Raw genomic sequence first — 19,348 nt, 5'->3', positions numbered from 1 at the left:
GGAGAAGAAAGCACAGTATCTCCAGCAGGGCTGGGACCTGTAGGCAGGAGTTGATGCAGAGGCCATGGAGGGGTGCTGCTTACTGGCTTGCTTACTCTGGCTTGCTCAGTGTGCTTTCTTACAGAACTGAGGACCACAGCCCAGGGATGAAACACCCATAGTGGGCTAGGCCCTCTCGCATTGATCACTAATTGAGAAAATGCCTTACAGCTGGATCTCATGGAAGCATTTCCTCAACTGAAGCTCCTTTATCTCTGATGACTCCAGCTGCGTCAAATTGACAAAACTAGACAGTCCAGTGTAAATCTTCAGGTGCACATACCTTATTTTTTGAGACAAAGTCTTTCACTGGTCTAGAACTTGACAACTAATCTGGTAGAGCTCTGTTGGCCTAAACTCTCCAGTGCTAGGATGACATATCCACACCACTGCTTTGCTTGCTTTTTAATGTAGGCTTTGAGGATTGAACTGAGGTCTCCTGCTTGCAGATTTCGTTTATCTGTTCTTTCATTGATTTATTGGGTTTGTTCCCATTTCTTGACTGCTTTGTTGAATGTTGCAATAAGCAGGATGTGTAAACGTCACATTTGAGCCTCTGTGTTATTTCCCAGACATGGAATTTCTATGCCATGTGGTGGTTCTGGGTTAGAGTTTTGAAGAACTTCATATTGATTTTATGTGCTGAGATTATTTACCTGTCTCCACTAGTTTAAACAAGTTCCAGGTCCCTGAATATCCTTTACGGAAACTTTTATAAGATGGTTAAAAAAGGGTATAAAGGGAGGCTACGGTGTAGACCAGTGCTTTCCTGGCATGCCCAAAGCCATAAGCTGGACCCTGAGTGTCACAAACTGGAAGTGACTGCTTATGCCAGTAATCTTAGCACTTGAAGTTGAGAACAGAAGAATCAGAACTTCCGGGTCATCCTGAGCTACACAGTGAGCTTTAGGCTAGCCTTTGCTACTTGAAAGCCTGTCAGTAATAGAAAGGCATTGTTATGGTTTCAAATCATGTTTTTCTGAGTAGATGGTAATTTAAAAGACAAGTTCCCTCGGGACTTCCTAAGAACAATGCAGGCAAGGTCAGGTCAGTATAGAAAATTGATCAAAGGGATCTTTGAAGAGTAGGGTCTCTTAGGGGCTGTGTTCATAGCTCTGCTCAGCATGCTGAGATGGAAACTGACATCGTGGTAGTCTAGGCCTTAGTTCTTTCAGCTGGTTAAAGTTCAGCAGAAAGGGACACAAAGATTATCTCTGTTACTTTAGTTGGTTGGTTCTCTGCTGGTGGTGGATGCTGGAAGGTAGATGGGAGAGAGGATTATGAAGAGTTTTCTAGAATTTCAGTTCCTGGGCCTACCTTGCTGATGGATTTCTGTGAGAAGTGTCTACCCCTTCCTTTGTCCTCAGCTTCCTGTAACTTTCCAGACTGTGCTGGCAATGTGCAAGTGACAACAGGAACCGGAAGGCCTGCTTCCCAACCTTCAGTATGCCAGTAACTTAGTTTGTATCTTTGTGTAAAAGCTTATATCTCACCTCATTTTTATAATCTGTAGATAACATGATTAGCTTAGGTTGTGGGCTTTGAAAAGGAACGTCTGACACCTTAAGAGTTCTGTCATCTAAATGTGAAGGGCTGAGGCTGTACCAGTGTGTTACCTAAGGTAGAGCAGACTGCATTTACCTTGTGGGGCTAGCTCTACCAGAGAACCATTGATTGCATTATCCCCATTGAGACTTCTCAAGCAGCTAGATGGTTCTGGATAATTGCTTAGCTACTGGAGTAGGAAATAACATGGACACTGTTATTTAATGTGTCTTAATAATAATAATGTGACTTGGGGCTGGAGAGATGGCTCAGCGGTTAAGAGCACTGACTGCTCTTCCAGAGGTCCTGAGTTCAATTCCCAGCAACCACACGGTGGCCCACAGCCATCTTCAATGAGATCTGACATCTTCTTCTGGTGTGTGTGAAGACAGCAACAGTATATTCATATACATAAAATAAATAAATCCTAAAAAATTAATAATGTGACTTAAGTGTACTAAAACAGCTAAGAACATTGTATCCCAGAGACCAGAGATTTTTCTTTTTCAGATCTTTTGGTTTTAGGGGAAGTATTGGGCAGGCTAAGAGTTCAGCTCAGGATTACACAGCCAGTGTCTAAAGCTGAGAATAGAGTTCACATTTTACTTTTCTTGGATCTTATAACTGGTGCAATTCTATTATTTCAACTGAGTAGACAAGACTTGTACACAAGACGAGATAAGTAATAATCTAAGACTGTGATAAGTGCCAGAGGGAGGCTGGTGCTTCTAGTGTAGGCTTTCTGAGAAGGAAGAAACCATTTTCATAGCTGCTGTAATCTGGGAAGCCTTCCTGAAGGAGGGGGAAGCTGTAAGATTATACATCTACAGATTATAGTTTTGAGCTGTTCTTGAAGGAAGGATCATTCCATTATAGACTGAGAGGAGAAGGAATACCAGGAGCAGACTTGGAAAGCTCGAGGCAGGTAGTAGTTGCTGAGTAGGCTGGAGGAGGGTAGGCTGTGAGAAGGGCAGGCTGTGAGGAGGGCAGGCTGTGAGGAGGGCAGGCTGTGAGGAGGGCAGGCTGTGCCTGCTGCTCTGCTGTGTCATCCCAGAAGCCTGAGGAGGGAAGGACACCCGACCATGTACTTGTTTAAGGAAGCCACTTTCTTGCTACTTATTTACTTGACAACCTATCCTCTTTCAAACTGGAAATTACGTTGCTTAAAGTAGGAGAAAATAAAGAGGATTGTAGTATTTTCTAGAAGTGGTCTCAGAGGTACCTGATAGTATTTAAACCTAGAGCCTGGCTCCCACCGCAAAGGCAGCTGGTGGGCTCTGATGCTCCTGAGTGACAGGGCCATCCGTGAATTATTTAGAGCCTGGACTCAGTGAGTGTCTGCATATCAAGGTCCTGTGGGAGGAGGCTATGCTATCTCACTGAGAAATCATCAGAAGCTCAGGTGCAGGAAGGAATGACTGCATCCTAAAGACATTGCACATGCTAGCATGCCAGGGCTACACATGTTCCCTGTCGCTGCAATTGGATCTGTTTTTAAAGAGCAAGAGCTAGTACCTCCTACTTCTAGTTAATAAACAAAAACCCACATTCTCATGTTAGTATGTCACATTGACAGAGATTTGGTTAGAAACGACATTAAAAGCACATAGGAACACAGAGTAGTTGTGTAAGGAAAGCACACACACACACACACACACACACACACACACACACACACACACACACACACACACACGCTCTGCTTAGCTCTTTCCCAGAAGAAAGCACCAATCTGGGTATAGATCCATTTGAAGTGGTGCTTCCTGTAGCTATCACTGTCTCTGCTGCTGACCCATCACTGCTTGCTGGTATTTGCATCTTCCACACTTCTACCCTTGGAAGAGTGTGCCTGCTAGCAGAGGAGAAAGTGCTGGTGTTAATGGTGTGGTGGGCAGGGCTGGTGGAATGGATGGGTTAGCTCTGGCTGTTAGGAGACAAGGCAGTATGAGACCTGGCTTGATGATAAGGCCCCTGTCACACTCCCTTCCATTCTAGGTGCCTGCTTAAAGTGGTTTCTTCATCTCTTCTCTTCATGGTCCCTGGAAAAGATAAAAGTGGGTATGAATACCTGAGGGCAAGATCAGAACACTAACTTTTACGAAGAACAGATTTATATCCTGCCTTTCCTCTTTGCTTTCCTTGGGCTATGCTACCCAGGAACGGTGTGTTCTCCTGTCCCATGAATCCCTCCTAAAACTGGAGCCCCATAGCTCTGCACACCAGTGTGCATCAGCCTTTCCCCCTCTGTGTGGGAGGTCAAATGCACAACCAAAAATCAGGGCAACAGCAGGCCTGGCCCCTCTTACATTCCTTAGATACTCTCCCATTACAGAGTACCTGGAGGGGAGGAGCCCAGGTCCCAAGCCAACTGGTAATATATTCACTAGCTTAGCAACACCTGTTTGCCAAAGTCAGGGCCTCTGGACTGGGCTGTTCTTTTGCCTATATAAGGAAGGCTTGCCTGTGCAGATGACAGATGACATTGATCAGTTTGGCTATGGTAGAAGGCTCAATAACCAGCAGTCCTTACTCAGGACCTTGGCTGCTTCTTACTAGTGTAACTTAAGTGGTTTGCTTATTGGCATTAATGTCAGATGCGATGTATTCAGTTCTGCAAGGACCATATGAACCAGACAGACAGACAGAGAAAACGGGATGAATTAGGTTTGTTCTGCTCTGGTATTTTAGGGTCTGCTGTATGAGTAGATGATTTTGCTTCTGTATGTGTTTGAAGCAGGTGGGAGGAATATGAGAGAATGAGAATGCTTATTCTTCTAAGCAGTAGAGCTAGCAATCACTACCGGCCATGAAGTGTAGATATGGCATCCTGGCCCCCAAGAAACAATGGGCCTTTTGTAACTTGCTTCATAGTCTGTATGATGGTGTTCATGCTTTGAGAGTTACTGTTTTGTAACTCAAAGATTTTAATTAGTGTGTGTTTGAGCACACATACTGAGGTCAGAGGACAACTTCAAGAACTTGGTTGTCTCTTTCCCAAATGTAGGTCCCTAATACTGCATGCAACTCTTCAGGCTTAGAGGCAGACTCTCACTGTTACCTGCTGAGCCATCTTGCCTGTCCCTGAAGGAAGATTTTGAGTGTGGGCTTCCTAATGGTGGATTTAAGCAGAAGTGGGTACTGAACTGTGTGACTGCTTAATGGAGTAAGTCGGCCAGGAGGGGTAACGCATTAAGAACCTGGACAAGGCAGAAAGCTAATGTACAGCAGTCCTAGTGTATAGATGCAGTGGGGGAATTTCAATACTAATGTTCCTGTTTATTGAAAATAAGTGCTCCAGGTAATTGTCTGTGATTATCTGTCACAGGAGTTTGATAGTGATGAGGAATGAAAAGCAGCCAGGAGTAGTGACTCCCACTGGGAATCCTAGCATTCAGGAGGCTGAAGCATGAGGAGCACTCAATTCCAGCTCAGCCTGGGCTACTGAGTACAGCCCTGCCTTTAGAAAGAAGAAAGAAAGGGGAGAGTTGCAAGGCAAATCTGGAAAGAGCAGTGCAAAGAATCTGCTCAGCAATTGTTTGTGTGAAACCTCCTCCCATTCCTTCCCAGCTCCGGGCTTGCTTTTCCAAATCCTGGTGTTAGATGTGTACAAATGCCTATCCCATCTTAGCATTTTCAACATCCTCTCCTGGACATCTTCAGTCTTGTTAATGTTTGGGTTTTCAGGAAATGAACCGTCAAAGCTTAGCCTTTTCATGCTTGCTCTAATGCAGGGAAAGCATTCATCTCCTCAACCCCAGGCAGCATAGTGGCCCTGAGAACACAGGCTTCAGCTCACTCGCTTGTCTTCTCCTTCACCGTCCACATGCTAAATCCTACAGAATCCTAGAGAGTGCAGAGCCATCGAGTGTGAAAAGAGGAACAAATCCAAATAAAACTAAACAAACCCATTCACACCAGAGCTCTCAAAGTAGCAAGTTTTGTGTGCACTAAAGGATGATACGGAGGGTGGTTGTGGAACTGCATGAATTTTAGGCTTACCTTGATGGAGTTAAAAAAAAAAAAGCTTTTTCTAAAAAGCTTTAAAAATCACTGCTTAGTAGACGACTAAATAGACTCTAAGAATACTGGAGAAGTTGGAGGCTATACTGGACTCGGTCAGTTTGGGGATGAACTAGTTGGTTCTGCTACTCTCTGCTAGCAATAGAGTCACGGGTAAGGAAAGCACATGCCTTGTGAGCACACTTGAGACAACATCATGGGGTTGGTCACCTGAGAAAATTTATGTGAAACTTTTTTTTCAGTTCTTGAGACAGGGTCTCACTATGTCACCTTGGCTGATCTCGAAACTCTGTGTAGACCAGGACAGCCTCAGTCCCTCAGAAATCTACTTGCCTCTGCTTCCTTAGTGCAGTACTAAAGGTGAGCATCACACACTAGCTAATGAGAACTTACTGTAATCTACATGTATGATGGTGACTTTATGACCTTCTTAGCTACTTTTTTATTGTTATGAAGAGACACCATGACCAAGGAAACATAGAGAAGAAAGAGTGTGTTGGAGCAGACAGTTCTAGAGGGTGAATGCATAACCATCATGGGAGGGAGGGAACATGGCAGCAGGCGGGCAGGGCACTAGAACAGTAGCTGGGAGCTCACATCTGATACACAAGCACAAAGCATAGAGATAGATGTAACTAGAATGGCTTGGGTTTTGAAAGCCCACCTCCAGTGTCACACCACTTCCAACAAGTCACACCTCATAATCCTTCCCAAACAGTTCCACCAACTGGGGACCAAGCATTCAAATCTATGAGCCTATATAGAGGCTGTTCTCATTTAAACCACCACAATGACCATTCACATACAATGGTATGTGAAGACTGATAATTGAGAGTAAAGTTATAAAAAATGAAACCCCAGCTTGGGACACTCATGTCACAGATGAATACTTTTAGGATATATGGAAAATTACATGACTATAGATTCCAACCTGCTTGGTTTATGGACAAGGACTATAAGGCCCTGAGAAAGTTAGAAGCCAATACATAAAATTATGAAGTTTCTTGATGGTACTTGGATGTTAGGATGAGCCTATGCACCAAATATTCTGTTCTTCTACCATCCTCTGTTGCTTCTAATTGCTTCTGTCTACAGATCACTACAGGAACCTGGTTGTTTCTTGTATCACAGATGCAGCCTGTATGGGCTTCAGTTGTTTTGTTCCTGTAGCTTCCTTGCCAACCATGTCTGTTTGTATTTCACCTTGGAATCTGGCTGCAGTTAGAAAACAGGCACAACCGTTTATCAGTTGGCCCCCTACTTGGGTGAGCAATGGCAGTTTTTAGATGAGAAAAAAAAAACGGGGAAAATTAAAATTGCACAGTCTGTTACTACAGAAAGCTGGTTAAACACGCTGAAAACTTTCCTTTAACACTCCCATGGACATTCACATTTTCCTGCAATTGGTTAGGGTCTTGGAGATTCTAATTCTGAGGTAACTATAAATAAGACTGAGGGCAAGACTCTGGAACCTTTTGTTTTATTCAGGTACAACTAAGCTCCCTTAAATGTGGTGGTTCTTCAGAACTCCTTCATCATTACCTGACCAAGGGTGTGCCTCCTCTTGGCTAAGGCTGATGGCTCAACCTTGAGCTATTCACTCACCTTTCCCTTCCTACCTATGCCAACTTAGGACTAGCTGAAATGTGAGCACAGACATCAGGCTTGACTGGGCCCTACTCAGAATCTCTTCTCCTGGCTCCATTCACATGTCTCCATCACCCCTTTCTCTGTTCATTCCGGTAACCTGGCTTTTGCTGGTTTGGATCCATTGCTTTAATCCACCCCTGGCATACTGTCTCCCTTAAGTCCCTTTTGCAGCATTTGATGCTGTCTGTCTCTATTCCTCCTTGGGTGTCCTCCCTTCTTCATTGTATTTTCATTCCTTGGTGTTTTTCTCTTCAGTTTTGGCTGTCTTGGGGGTAAGTTCTAGTACCATTGAGCTATACCTACAGCCCTCCACTGTTTTCTTTCCTAAGGCCATATTTCCCCCAGATCCCTGCTTAGCTGCTTGCCTTATTCCCCCCTTCCTAGATGTAACTCCACTAAATCTACTCTTGCCCTTGTGCTCCAGAGTCAGTCTTCAGCTTTGACTTCTCTTCTCCATTCCTGACCACTATGGATGTATCACCTGGTGACAAAGAGTCAGACAAAGGTCAGAAGAGAATGCTCATCATTCCTTCTTTATACCCCCTAGCCAGCTCTAATGCCAGTCTTTCTTGACTGTCCTCTGATGGTCTTGTATCTGATTAGTAACCAAAGTTCTGCAGGTGAACTCTTACATCAGTCCATTCCTTTCTAATCCTATTGCCACACCCTAATGGGCCCTTTGACCTGGACAGTTGCAATGATCTCTCAGGTGACTAGCTGCCTTCAGTCTCTCCTATCTGCCAGGTTAATCACTGCTAGACTCTGTTCTCCTCTGGCTCAAAATTTTCCAAGCCCATGCTTGATTCTAGCTTGCTTTCATGCTTCTCTCCCAAAATGTCAGTTTCTTTGTGGTGCAGCTAGCCTGTCACATTGTCTGTTCTGCTCCTTTGGTGGTGACATGAAGAAGCTTCATCTTCTCTCCAACGTACTGGTTGTCTGTGTTTCCGGAACCAGTCTGGGTGTCAGCGTTTCCCTAGGGTTCTGACCCTTCTTAGCTAGGTGTGGCCTCCTTGTTCTCTGAAATCTTTGTGTTTTCTGAGTATTTGACTGTTTGTCTATAATTTGTCCCATACCCTTTGTCTAGGAACTCTCTAGTTTTCCTCAAATCCTCTAAAACAGCAGTGTGTGCAGTATAGTCCAAACTGGCTATATTCTACCTTTTCCCAGCTACTGAGTTAGGTCAGGAGGGCTTTCAGAGTTGCCTCCCATTTTTACTTGGCCCCATGCCACCAAATGGATGTTTCTGTGAGTTGCTAAACCCTTCTTCAGCCTCAATGCATTCATTGCTCTATGGTTTTTCAGTCTATGCTTTTAAGGTTTGAGTGTGGCTATACTAGTTCTCATCTTTCCATTACACTGTATAGAACCTGGCTAATTGGAAAGCTTGTTTAATATATATTCCCAATGAGAGCTGAAAAGGATGATAACTGAGTGGCGTAAAAAAATTTAAAAAAATAGTTGGATGGTAGATAACTTTGCAATCTTGTTTTCTGTGCTATAACTGGATATTCAGAGAGGGACTCACCACATCATTGGCATATTTAACAGTGAAGTAGGGTCTGTTAAAAAGATCCCCCTTTGAAATAATTACCCATGATGCTTTGTAGTCTTGTTGTGATGGGCGACAGAATGTAAGGAGAGATGAGCTTGGAACAGTATGAGCACTTTCACATCCAACTTTAGTGGTTTTGTAGAGATAGGTATTATTTCTCAGTATTAACAGCCAAGGTTGAGAGTCCAGGGTTTTTCTTAAGGCCATGGAATGAGGAAGCTTGCTTGGCTATCTCCAAAATTAGGTTTTGAGAATCCTAGACCAAGTGTGTCTTCTAAGACCTAGCATTTCATGGTCTTGCTAGCTTGGCAGACACAGGAGGGCTTTAGAATATGTTCTCCATCATGGATGTAAAAATGTCTTTTGGTTGGGCCTGACTTGGGAGCCAAAAATTGACAATGTAGACATTAGGACAGGAGCTGAGGTTCTTGAGGGATGAACGGCTAACAGTCCTTGCGTTATCTCTGGCCCTGGCCTGCCCCCACCTCCCCTTCAGTGCACACTGGAATCCTTTAGGGAGGATTTTGAATTAGAACCTTGCAGAATAGAGCTGGTGATCTGGAACTTGTTACGCACAGACCAGGTTAGCCTCACTGATTAGTCTTCCTGTCTCCACAGACCTAAGCATTACCACACTGAAATTACCTTCTGTAGTGATGGCTGCAGGGTTCCAAGCTGGAAGTGCCAAGTTTATTACAGACCTGCCAGTTGTAGTGAGGGGGAAAAGTAGGAAGAGGATAGGACCAGGGTCAATTATTCCCCACGGATATATTTTGGTCACATCATTTTCTACATAGGATTTCTTTTTGGTAGAAGGAGGTGAGAGTAGCAACTAGAGAGAACCAAAACTTGAGAGGCATCAGTAAACAAATCAAAGATAAGTTTTGAAGGTGATTGCTGTTCTTTTCCACAGGAATGTAAAGTTCTTAAGACCAGTAATCCTTCCTCCCACAATGCCTTGCACCACAGTACTCTGATAAATCTTCCTTTCATGGAGTTAACTAACGGGGTTCATCACCTCAGAAATGCAGTTATGGCAGACTGTCTGCTGAGAAGGTTCTTCAGAGGGCCTCGTTCTCATTTCTGTGGGCTGTACCCTACAGGGTGCCTAGACTGACTTTGACTTAAGGTGGCGCCGGGTTGGGCTGTGCTTGCAGTTGGCGCCCGCGCAGTGGCTGCCTGCGCCCAGGTACAAGGCGGCTTGATCAGCGGGCTCTGACCCGCCTCTGGGCCCTGCACCCCTTTTCGAGTGATAGTAATCGTAATCGGATACTTTTCTGTTAGGCGGGGCCGCCCAACTGAACATTGTAATTCCAGCAGCTTTGTGGGACCTGACCGTGCGCGGGTTAGGGTCTGCAAGGTTGGCCTGCGAACGCCCTTCCGCGTGGTTCGGCCGGCGTTTCCGTCACAATGCTGTTATGCTAATCAGGTGACATCACAGCGCAGCTCACCGCAGCTCCCGATTAAATTACAAACCGGCAAGGGGGGTGGGGGCTTGCAGGCAGTAGGTGTGCGCTGCTCTGTGAGCTGGAGCACAGCGTGCTTAGAGTTGGCCATATTTAAAATATTTTCCAATAGGATCCTGCGTCCTTCCTCCTTTTCCTCCTTCCCTCCTCCCTCCCGGGTAATTTATTTCTAGCTTCCAGGCAAGGGCCACACAAGGAAGGAAATCCACAGGGGATTAGATGCCGGGGTGGTAACTCCACCAGGCTAGGTTGGACTCTGCAGCCAACTTCCTATCAGATCACCCTGCACCTATTTCCGACCCGACCGGAATGCGACTGGCTTGAGGTCCAGCCCTTTCGCCTGGGCGGGAGCAGAGCCGCGGAAGCTGCTTGGAGTTGGATGGGGGTAGGAAGGGGCTGGAGCGGGAATCCTACGGTGCAACTGGCCTGGGCCTAAGGTTGGGCATAATGGAGTTGCAGAGGACATCCAGCATTTCAGGGCCGCTGTCGCCGGCCTACACCGGGCAGGTGCCTTACAACTACAACCAACTGGAAGGAAGATTCAAACAGCTCCAAGGTAAGTCCGCTGCCAAGGGCCAGGCCTGCTTGCGGGTGTTCCGACAGGATCCTGGAGCTTTTTGAAGCTTTATTTCTGCCATACGGTACACGACCCTAGTGAAGATAGCAGCCACACCGCCCCAGGTTGACTGTGAGCACCTAATTAAGGCATTAAAGGAGGCAGTTGCTCACACTACTCCAGGCTCTAGATTAGCCACCATTTGTAGTCTCGCCAGTACCTACCTTTTGGTTCTAGGCTCTAGTTGTCAGGTATCCTACTTTCTGTTGTATGTTGTACACACACACACACACACACACACACACACACACACACACACACACACACACACACAGAGAGAGAGAGAGAGAGAGAGAGAGAGAGAGAGAGAGAGAGAGAAACACACACACACCATTCGGGATGCTAGGAGATTAATGTTAATAGATCCATTAGTATGCTTTTATTTCAGCCCGCCTCTTTAACTCCCAGCCCCTTACCTCTGGGAGCACGTAGAGGTGTAAAATACACTGCTCCAGACCCAGTCCAATAGAACAATAGCAAAGGGGAGGAGGAAGTGGTCTTTTTCTTCCTAAGTCCTTGATAAATTAGTTTTAGTTCCTAAGCCTAATTTTAACTCTTGATGTATTGTGTTGGAGGACAGCTTTCCCATTAATTTGGTGGGCTATGTAATTTATAATAAAAGCCACTTATTGTCATTCCAGGGCTATGGGTAGGATTAGTTGGATCACTTACAGACATTTTCTAGAGTCTATGCCAGGCTCAAAGATTTAAGGTATCCAGTATTTTGCTGCACATGTTTTTCTGGAGAGCAGGTTCCTGGAACAGTTGTGTGCTGTTTCTGCTTGTATCCCTGGGCTGTTTCTGACCAGTCAGCATGCCTTGGTCAGCCACTCAGCCTATACGTGACTAAAAAATAAAGGTCTCTAGCTGAAAATAGAGCTTGCACTTAGAAGCCTGTAGAATCTGGTAATAGGTAGGAGTAGCTCTAGTACTGTAAAGAATATCCAAAGACTGTGTGTCTCTTATTTTAACTCCGTCCTAAATGAGGAGGTATGGAAGGAAACATCTTGGTCCTCGTATGTTTTCATTGGAAAGTGGTGATCTCTTTCATTCATTGATTTACTTTTCTTGTAAAGTATTTTGACAACATTGACTTGTTTTGGAAAATGAGGCAGAACAGGATGTGATTTTTAAACATTTGCTAGATGTTGCTGCATTCTTTCAGCGTCTGGCTAAGAGGTGGGTCATTAGCACTGGGAGATCAACTAAGTCTTTAGTTGCATCTCTGAGTCATTGAAAGTGGAATTTGCTTTCTTGAAAATTTAGGTGAGTGAGCTTGCAAGTAGTGAAATAGAAAACATATATTCTAGGTCTTTGAGGAGCCCTACACTTGTAGAATCAAAAGAACTCAGAATGCCCCCTTTCTCCTTGGCCTGGGCTCTCTAAGGAGAAGAAGCACTTACAGGATTCAGTCAGAAAACTGTTTCAAGCCTGTCCATGCTGTGTAGTGTCAGTAAAAACAATCAAACAGTAGAAAGTATAAAAAGAGCCTGGCAGTGATGGGACACGCCTTTAATCCCAGCCCTTGGGAAGCAGAGGCAGGCGGACTTCTGAGTTTGAGGCCAGCCTGGTCTCCAGAGTGAGTTCCAGGATAGCCAGGGCTACACAGAGAAACCCTGTGTAAGAGAAAGTATAAAGAGGATGTGTGTGGAACGCACTGTTTGACCCACCCATAACAAAAGGGTTATTCTAAAAGGTTTAAGTGTAGTTGTAAGTTGCTCACTGCTTGGGGTGGAGCTTATACACAGGAAATGTCTTAACTGTCCTCTTTGGACAAGGAAATGGTTTTTAAAAATCACACGAATGCCCTCTATTTTAGTTCATGTTCTTTTTCCTCAAGGAACTATCTTTTAAAAATGGTGGGGATTAAGTTGTGTAGTAAATATACCAAATTTTTAGAAGTAAGCTCGGTCACTTGCTCTAGCTCCAGATGACTTTTTAAATACTGTGGTTTTGAGTTGCATAAGTTTACTGTTGGTGTTTCTATAACAGAAAACCACCTGTGTTGAAGAACTGAGAAAGGGTGAATTAACTTTCAAATAGGATGGGTCACATTAGGGTCACTAACTTCCAACAGTGTCCTAGTGAGAAGAAAAACAGATTGGGGTTTAAACAGGATGAGAGTTTGGGGGTTTTGTTTGTTTGTTTGTTTGTTTTTTCGAGACAGGGTTTCCCTGGGTAGTCCTGGCTGTCCTGGAACTCACTCTGTAGACCAGGCTGGCCTTAAACTCAGAAATCCACCTGCCTCTGCCTCCCAAGTGCTGGGATTAAAAGCCTGTGCCACAACGCCCAGCTGAGAGTTTATATAAAAACCTTTCTCAGCTCCTGATCCTTGGTGTGCTGTTCTGATCCTTGTAGTTCTTGTAAATGTTATTTTTGATAACATAAATTCTATGTACTGGTATAATTTTATACATGCTCGAAGGCCTGGGGAATAATCTTTCTTAGCTCTTGTCACCTAGTGTATGGGATGTTTTGTTGATTTTTTTTTAATGCCCCCCTTATGAATTTATATACTTGGTATATATGTCTGGGAAGGGCTTTCATTTCATGGAAGTATGTTACTATATTTGTTGCTGGATGCAGTTGGTTGGAGTTTGCTTTTCTAGCAGCTGAGCAAAACCTGATATTAAGAGAAACCTGGTCTGTTTAGATAACATAGTGTGTAGAGATTTATGGGCCAGTGAGTAAGTGGCGGGGTGGGGGTGGGGGAATCTCATTGGCTTAAGGAACTGAGAGATACTGGTTTTGGTTAGCTTGTTTTAATCACTCCTAAGTTCATAATAAGAGAGGTCAGGGTCTTCAATCTCTGAACTCTGACTTTAGCCACCAGTACATAGCTTTCTTTCATTTTTCCACCTGTCAAATTAAATTATTCAGGTCAACCCCTGTCTTATAAAGTTGGATTCATTTTCTGTTGTTGCTTTTTTTACTTTAAGATAAGCGAAGAAAGTTGAAACAACTGGTTTCAGCTTCCTGCTTAGAAAACTGTGATTACAGAAGTTCACAATACCTTCCCTGTAGTTGTACATCTGCCTGCTTAGTCCTTGTGGGAGAATCCTCTGCCTTGTTAGTCTCCCACTGTGTTCTCTTATGCATGCTTATTGTATATGAAAAAGTATACGCTCTTGAGCTTGGCATTCAGGACTTGTGCAAATGGCCCTATACTGTGTGGTCTTCCTCTTCCAACTCCTTCACTGCAGTCAAACCTGTAGACAGGTAGTCAGTCCCTCATCTCTAGCCTGCCTTCTTCCGCTTCCCTTCCTCTCAGCCCAGAGCACTGATTGGCTGTAGCAGTGAGATAGCAGAGGCAGAATCCAGAGGGAAAGCATCAAAACAGGTTTTGTTTGTTTGTTTTGTTTTTTTAAATCTTCTTTGCACCTTACTCTATGGTTAGCACCATTCTGGAGAAGCGCTTTCTGCAGCTTCTGGCTGGATGAGTTTGCCCTAGAATACTGAATTTCGGGCCACAGGAGTTCATTTCCCTGCTCATTACATGCTGAGGTGCTTTCTAATTACGTGTGTGTGTGTGTGTGTGTGTGTGTGTGTGTGTGTGTGTGTGTGTGTGTGTTTTGTGTTTTCCCTTGGAAGTGGGAAGAAAGCATCATATGTCCTAGAGGTTACAGATTTTTGTCACCCACCCAGTGTGATAGCTGGGAGCGGTCTCCAGTCCTCTGAAAGAGTAGCAAGCACTGTAACCATTAGGCTGTCTTTCCAGCCTCTTAACTATAAAAATTAATAATTTACTTACTTATACTGTATATGTATGTGACGTGTATGGAGGTTAGAGGACAGCTCTGTGGAGTTGGATACCACCTTCAAACTTTCTATGGGTCCTGAGCATTGAACTAAAAGTTCACTAGTCTTGCTCAGTAAGTTCCTTTATACATTGAGCTATCTTACCAGCTCTTAATTCCCTGTCACCCTTTTCTACTACTGAACCACCATTTTTGAGACAGGGACTCATATAATCCAAACACACTATGTAATTGAGTCTGGCCTTAAATTCCTTGTTCTTTTCAAAATGTTGGGATTATAGGTGCCCACCACCATCCTTGGCTATTTTAATTTCTTAGGTCTTGGAGAAAGATGAGTGCTGATTTTATACCCATGATTCATAAAGAACCCTTATATCTTTATCTTTTCAAGACAAGGTTTCTCTGCATATCCCTGGCTATTCTGGAACTTTCTCTAGCCTAACCTGGCCTAGAACTCAAAGAGTTCTGCCTGCCTCTATCTTCTGAGTGCTGGGATTAAAGGCGAGGGCCACTATCACTCTGTCACAGAAAAACATTTATTAAGTTTTTAGTAAACTTTTGGTTTGTGGTGTGACTTAAAATATATGCTTTACCTCATTTCAATAGCCTTAGAGAAAGAAAATGTCTAAGTCTATACTTAAGGTCTTAAAGACAAATGTTCAGTATTTCCCATTACAATGTGAACAGACTTGATGACATAATTTTTAAATTTATTTTGTGTATGGATGTTTTACCTGCATGTATGTATGCATAGCATGTTGTGCCTTGTGTCCTCAGACTTCAGAAGAGGGTGTCAGATCCCCTGGGACTGTGTACATGGAGATGGTTGTGAGCCATGTGGGCTCAGGTAGGAGCTAAACCTGGGTCCTCTACAAGAGCAGCAAGTGCTCTTGACCTCTGACCCAACTTTCTAGACCAACATTATTTTTATCTTCAGTATATGAGTGTTTTTCCTGCATGTGTATGGAATGCCTATGGAAGCTAGAGAGATGATGTTAGAGTCCCGGAAATAAAACTTAGTTATTAAGAGCCATGGGAGTGCTGGGACCCAAACTCTAATCCTCTACTAAAGCTGCACGCTATCTCCAGCAGCAAATGGCCTCTTCCTCCTCCTCTTCTTCCTCCATTTTTCGTAGGAAGGTTAGGGGTAGGATTATATATGAGGACATTTGAGGGATTTTATGAAATGCGCTGTATTGTTTTGTTTTTGTTATGTTCCTCAGACAACTTTATGGGGCAAATCATCAAAGCAAATCAAACCTTTCCCCAGTTTCATCTCAGGATTAAGTCCTGATAACTTTGTGACTCAACCCTGTTTTTTTAATGATGTGCTAATTATAATTATTTTCATAGCACTTAACCTTAATGTATGTCATCTGGCTTAATAGATTTTTCTTAAAGTACTCAGCATGAAAGATAGTATTTAGTAAATTCCAAATAAATGTGCATTTCCTCAGTACCAGTAATTCTGTGGGGCAGATAGTCACTTGCTTTTTATAAAGACATATGTGTCTTTATAAAGTCAATATGACTGATCTAAATCCAGGCTTTTCTAAGTCCAAATTTGACAACCCTCCTGTAGTAACTACTTCAATGTATGGGCAGAGTGTGGGCAATTAGTATGTGCTGAGAGCTGCTCAGATTTCAGTTTAGGCAGCCAAAGGAATACCAGACCTCTTCAGTCCTTAAACAAAATGTTTAAGAAGACTACTAAGAGGCCTCCTACATGTCAGTTATGTAGCAAAGAGAGGAGGCTTCTGCTTTCTGACACATCTTATGCCTCGGAAGGTCCGAGTGTTGCAGTGGCTTTCTAAAAAGCCCTGCCTCCTTCTGGCAGTCAGACCCGAGGAAGGAAACTGTTCTGCAGAATCTTAGGAGTTTTTCATCATTCTCAGCCTCTACTTGGTTTTCTGGATTGGGAATTGCTTCATGAGCCAGGAATTATTCAGAAGTTCAGCTCAGATGTGTCTTTTCCTAGGGAGATGAAAGTCAAAACCCCCATTTGGTTTCCCTCCCTAAAATGTAAACTGATAGCAAGCGCCTGACCATTCTGCTGTGGTTTTCACACATTGCTCTTTGTTGTAGCTTTAATATTTACTCATTTGTTTTTCTTCTATTTCCTCCATCTAGGAGCCCAAAGATCAGACTGGGTTCTATCTATCAGACCTGCCCATCTCACGCTGAGAAGCCGCTGAATATTTGTTAAGAGTATGGGTTATGTTTCATTAAGAGATTTTCAAATTGAAACTATTAAGATGGGGACTCTAAATCAGTAGTACCAACCCATCTTGAGAACATGCTAGAAACAGAAACTACCTTCTTAAGTTATGTGAATCTGGGACTCTGGTATAGCCCAACAATAAGTATTTTTAACTAGCTTTCCAGGTAGTCTCTGTACATTCCTCAAGTTGCTTCCATACAGGGACAGGCATAAAAATCTGATTTCTTATGGAGAAGCGAAAACTTGGAGGAATATGTATTTAGAATAAAGTTGTATACTAAAGAAAAAGGCATTTGGCCAGCCAGGAGTGGGCTCTATCCTGCTATAACTAAGGAAGCCACGTAACAATTGTGAGCCTGTGCCTCATGCGGTCAGTTACCCCGTTCTTCCATTGAGTTAAAGAGGGAAATAGTGTATATATAAGCCCTGAGAATGGTTCAGCTCAACACTTCACCTCTATATGCCTAATAAATAACCTATTAGGTTTAACCTAAAGAACAAAAATTTCTGCTGCTTGGAAATGTGGTGGGTGGAGCCTGACTACACCCTGCACTGATCTACCTGAAAATCTGGCCTTTGCTCCCTCTCAAAGGAACGTCCAGGGTTGACTTTACCAGGGTGGTGTTGGAAACTCTTTCAAGTCTCCTATGTATGTATTTATTTATTGTTTTTGATTTTTCTTTTTTGAGACAGGGTTTCTCTGTGTAGTTCTGGCTGTCCTGGTCAAGTTTCCTTTAAAGAAAGCTTAAATGTGCACACAGACTGTAAGAATCCCGTGTTGTTCTGACTTCAGGGGTTTAGATGTTTAACTGTCTGTGGTGGAAACTGGTATGGTTAACAACAGCTCTACAGACAGGTAAGGGTATCTTCCCAGCCTTAAGTCTGCTGTGCTAGAATTCTACTTGCATAGATTAGCAGCCCAGACAGTGAAAAAGCCAGGAGTTTTCAGATTCTGATACTCCCCTCTCATCTCCCCAACAACTTTATAACTAAGATCCAGCTATGAAAAAGTAAAAATTAAAAAACGGTGAAAAACCTCAGATAAGGGCATGTTTCTAATGCTGAATGATTAGTTTAATTAAAGATTTGACAGTATTAAGCCATTTAATGAGTACTCAGAACTTGCTACTTGAAAGCTTTGTAGTTTGGTCAGTATGGCATACTTTAAATAAAAGCAAGAAGGATCCTAATTTTTAAATAAAAGTCAAGTAAAGTTGACTTTAAAATGAAACACTCATTTCTTGTTATTAGCACAAATTCATTGCCCTTTTCTCTGAGCTTTGGTCTTGTGGTTGGAAAATGGGTTGGTCATCATAGCCTGAGCCGAACAACAAATGAAAGCAAATGAGAAATAAACTCACTGCCAGGAGGCAACTTCCTGCAAGGCTAAATTCTAGAGTGCAGAGTGAGAAAGGGGACAGACAGAGACAGGTGGGGGAAGGGGTGCTGAGCCAGGTTTAAATTTAAAGGTAGTTATTGGCTCCTGAACAAGATCCCTGTTCTGAAAGGTGTGGCCCATAAGAGGATGCAGGAAGCCAGTCCTCAGCGCATTCGCTGGGGTGGCAGCCTTACTACAGTGCACCAGGAACTTTGGAGACCTTTTTGTTGGACGTGGTCTGTAGGTGATTTAAGACTTGCTAGAAATGCCGCCATTCAGGTCTGCTCCATACTTGCTGGGTTAGAACCCCATTTTAACAAGATCTTCTGGAGGGTTTTAAGCAATTTCAAGTTTAAGAAACAGTCTTGGAAATGGTCCTTCCCCTTGTTCCTCCAAAGAACACAGGAAGAGACAGTCCTGAAAAGGTTATGACCTCTGAGGTTTGAAGTTTGTGCTTTTACATATTATTCATGTTATGCATACATTTTTTGATTTGTTTAGCAATATTGTTTAATTATAAAAGTAACCTGACCAAATGTATAATAGTTACAGTTTAATATTTTTTTTTGATTAAAGAACTTTTAAAACTTGTGCATGTATGTATTGATTGATTGAATGGATCTCACTATGTAGTTGGTGGCTGGCTTGGTAGAACGCACTCTGTAGGCCAGGCTGGCCTCAAACTCACAGAAATCTGCTCACCTCTGCCTGCTAAGTGTTGGGATTAAAGACAAGCTTGAACACATCTGGCCAAATTAAAGGATTAAAAAAAATGGCTAGTTCTTAGCTTTGTAAGTCTTAGCATCATTTTGGCTGGGATTTTTTTTTTTTTAACTTTTAAATTCTGCAGTTAAAGAAATTGGTGAGATTTTTTAAAATTCCACTTTACTTACCCACTTGGTATTAGAGGAGAATTACAGAATTATTCTTGGGGCTGGAGACATGGTTCAGCAGTCAAGAGCACTAGTCACTCTCTCTCTCTCTCTTTTTTTTTTTGGTTTTTGGTTTTTGTTTTTTGTTTTTTTCGAGACAGGGTTTCTTTGTATAGCCCTGGCTGTCCAGGAACTCACTTTGTAGACCAGGCTGGCCTCGAACTCAGAAAT

General features: G+C 43.2%; 1 protein-coding gene across 8 annotated transcripts in view; it reads left to right on the top strand.

Annotated features, from left to right (window-relative positions):
• The window catches only part of Sptbn1 (spectrin beta, non-erythrocytic 1), a 168,990-nt gene that overhangs the window by 59,833 nt on the left and 89,809 nt on the right, over positions 1-19,348 (top strand). The window contains exon 1 of one of the 8 annotated variants that reach the window (XM_006514601.3): positions 9,953-10,828. The exons of 6 other annotated variants lie outside the window; for them this stretch is intronic. In XM_006514601.3, coding sequence (XP_006514664.1) covers positions 10,720-10,828 — 109 coding nt within the window. In that variant the 5' untranslated portion in view covers positions 9,953-10,719. Of the gene's footprint in view, positions 1-9,952; positions 10,829-19,348 lie in introns of those variants that run through there. One more of the 8 variants, NM_009260.2, reaches the window with a different exon arrangement.

Source organism: Mus musculus, chromosome 11 (assembly GCF_000001635.26).
Source record: "Mus musculus strain C57BL/6J chromosome 11, GRCm38.p6 C57BL/6J".
Taxonomy (NCBI): Eukaryota; Metazoa; Chordata; class Mammalia; order Rodentia; family Muridae; genus Mus; species Mus musculus.
Note: the sequence above shows the minus strand (reverse complement) of the source record. Positions and strands in the feature narration are given on the sequence as shown.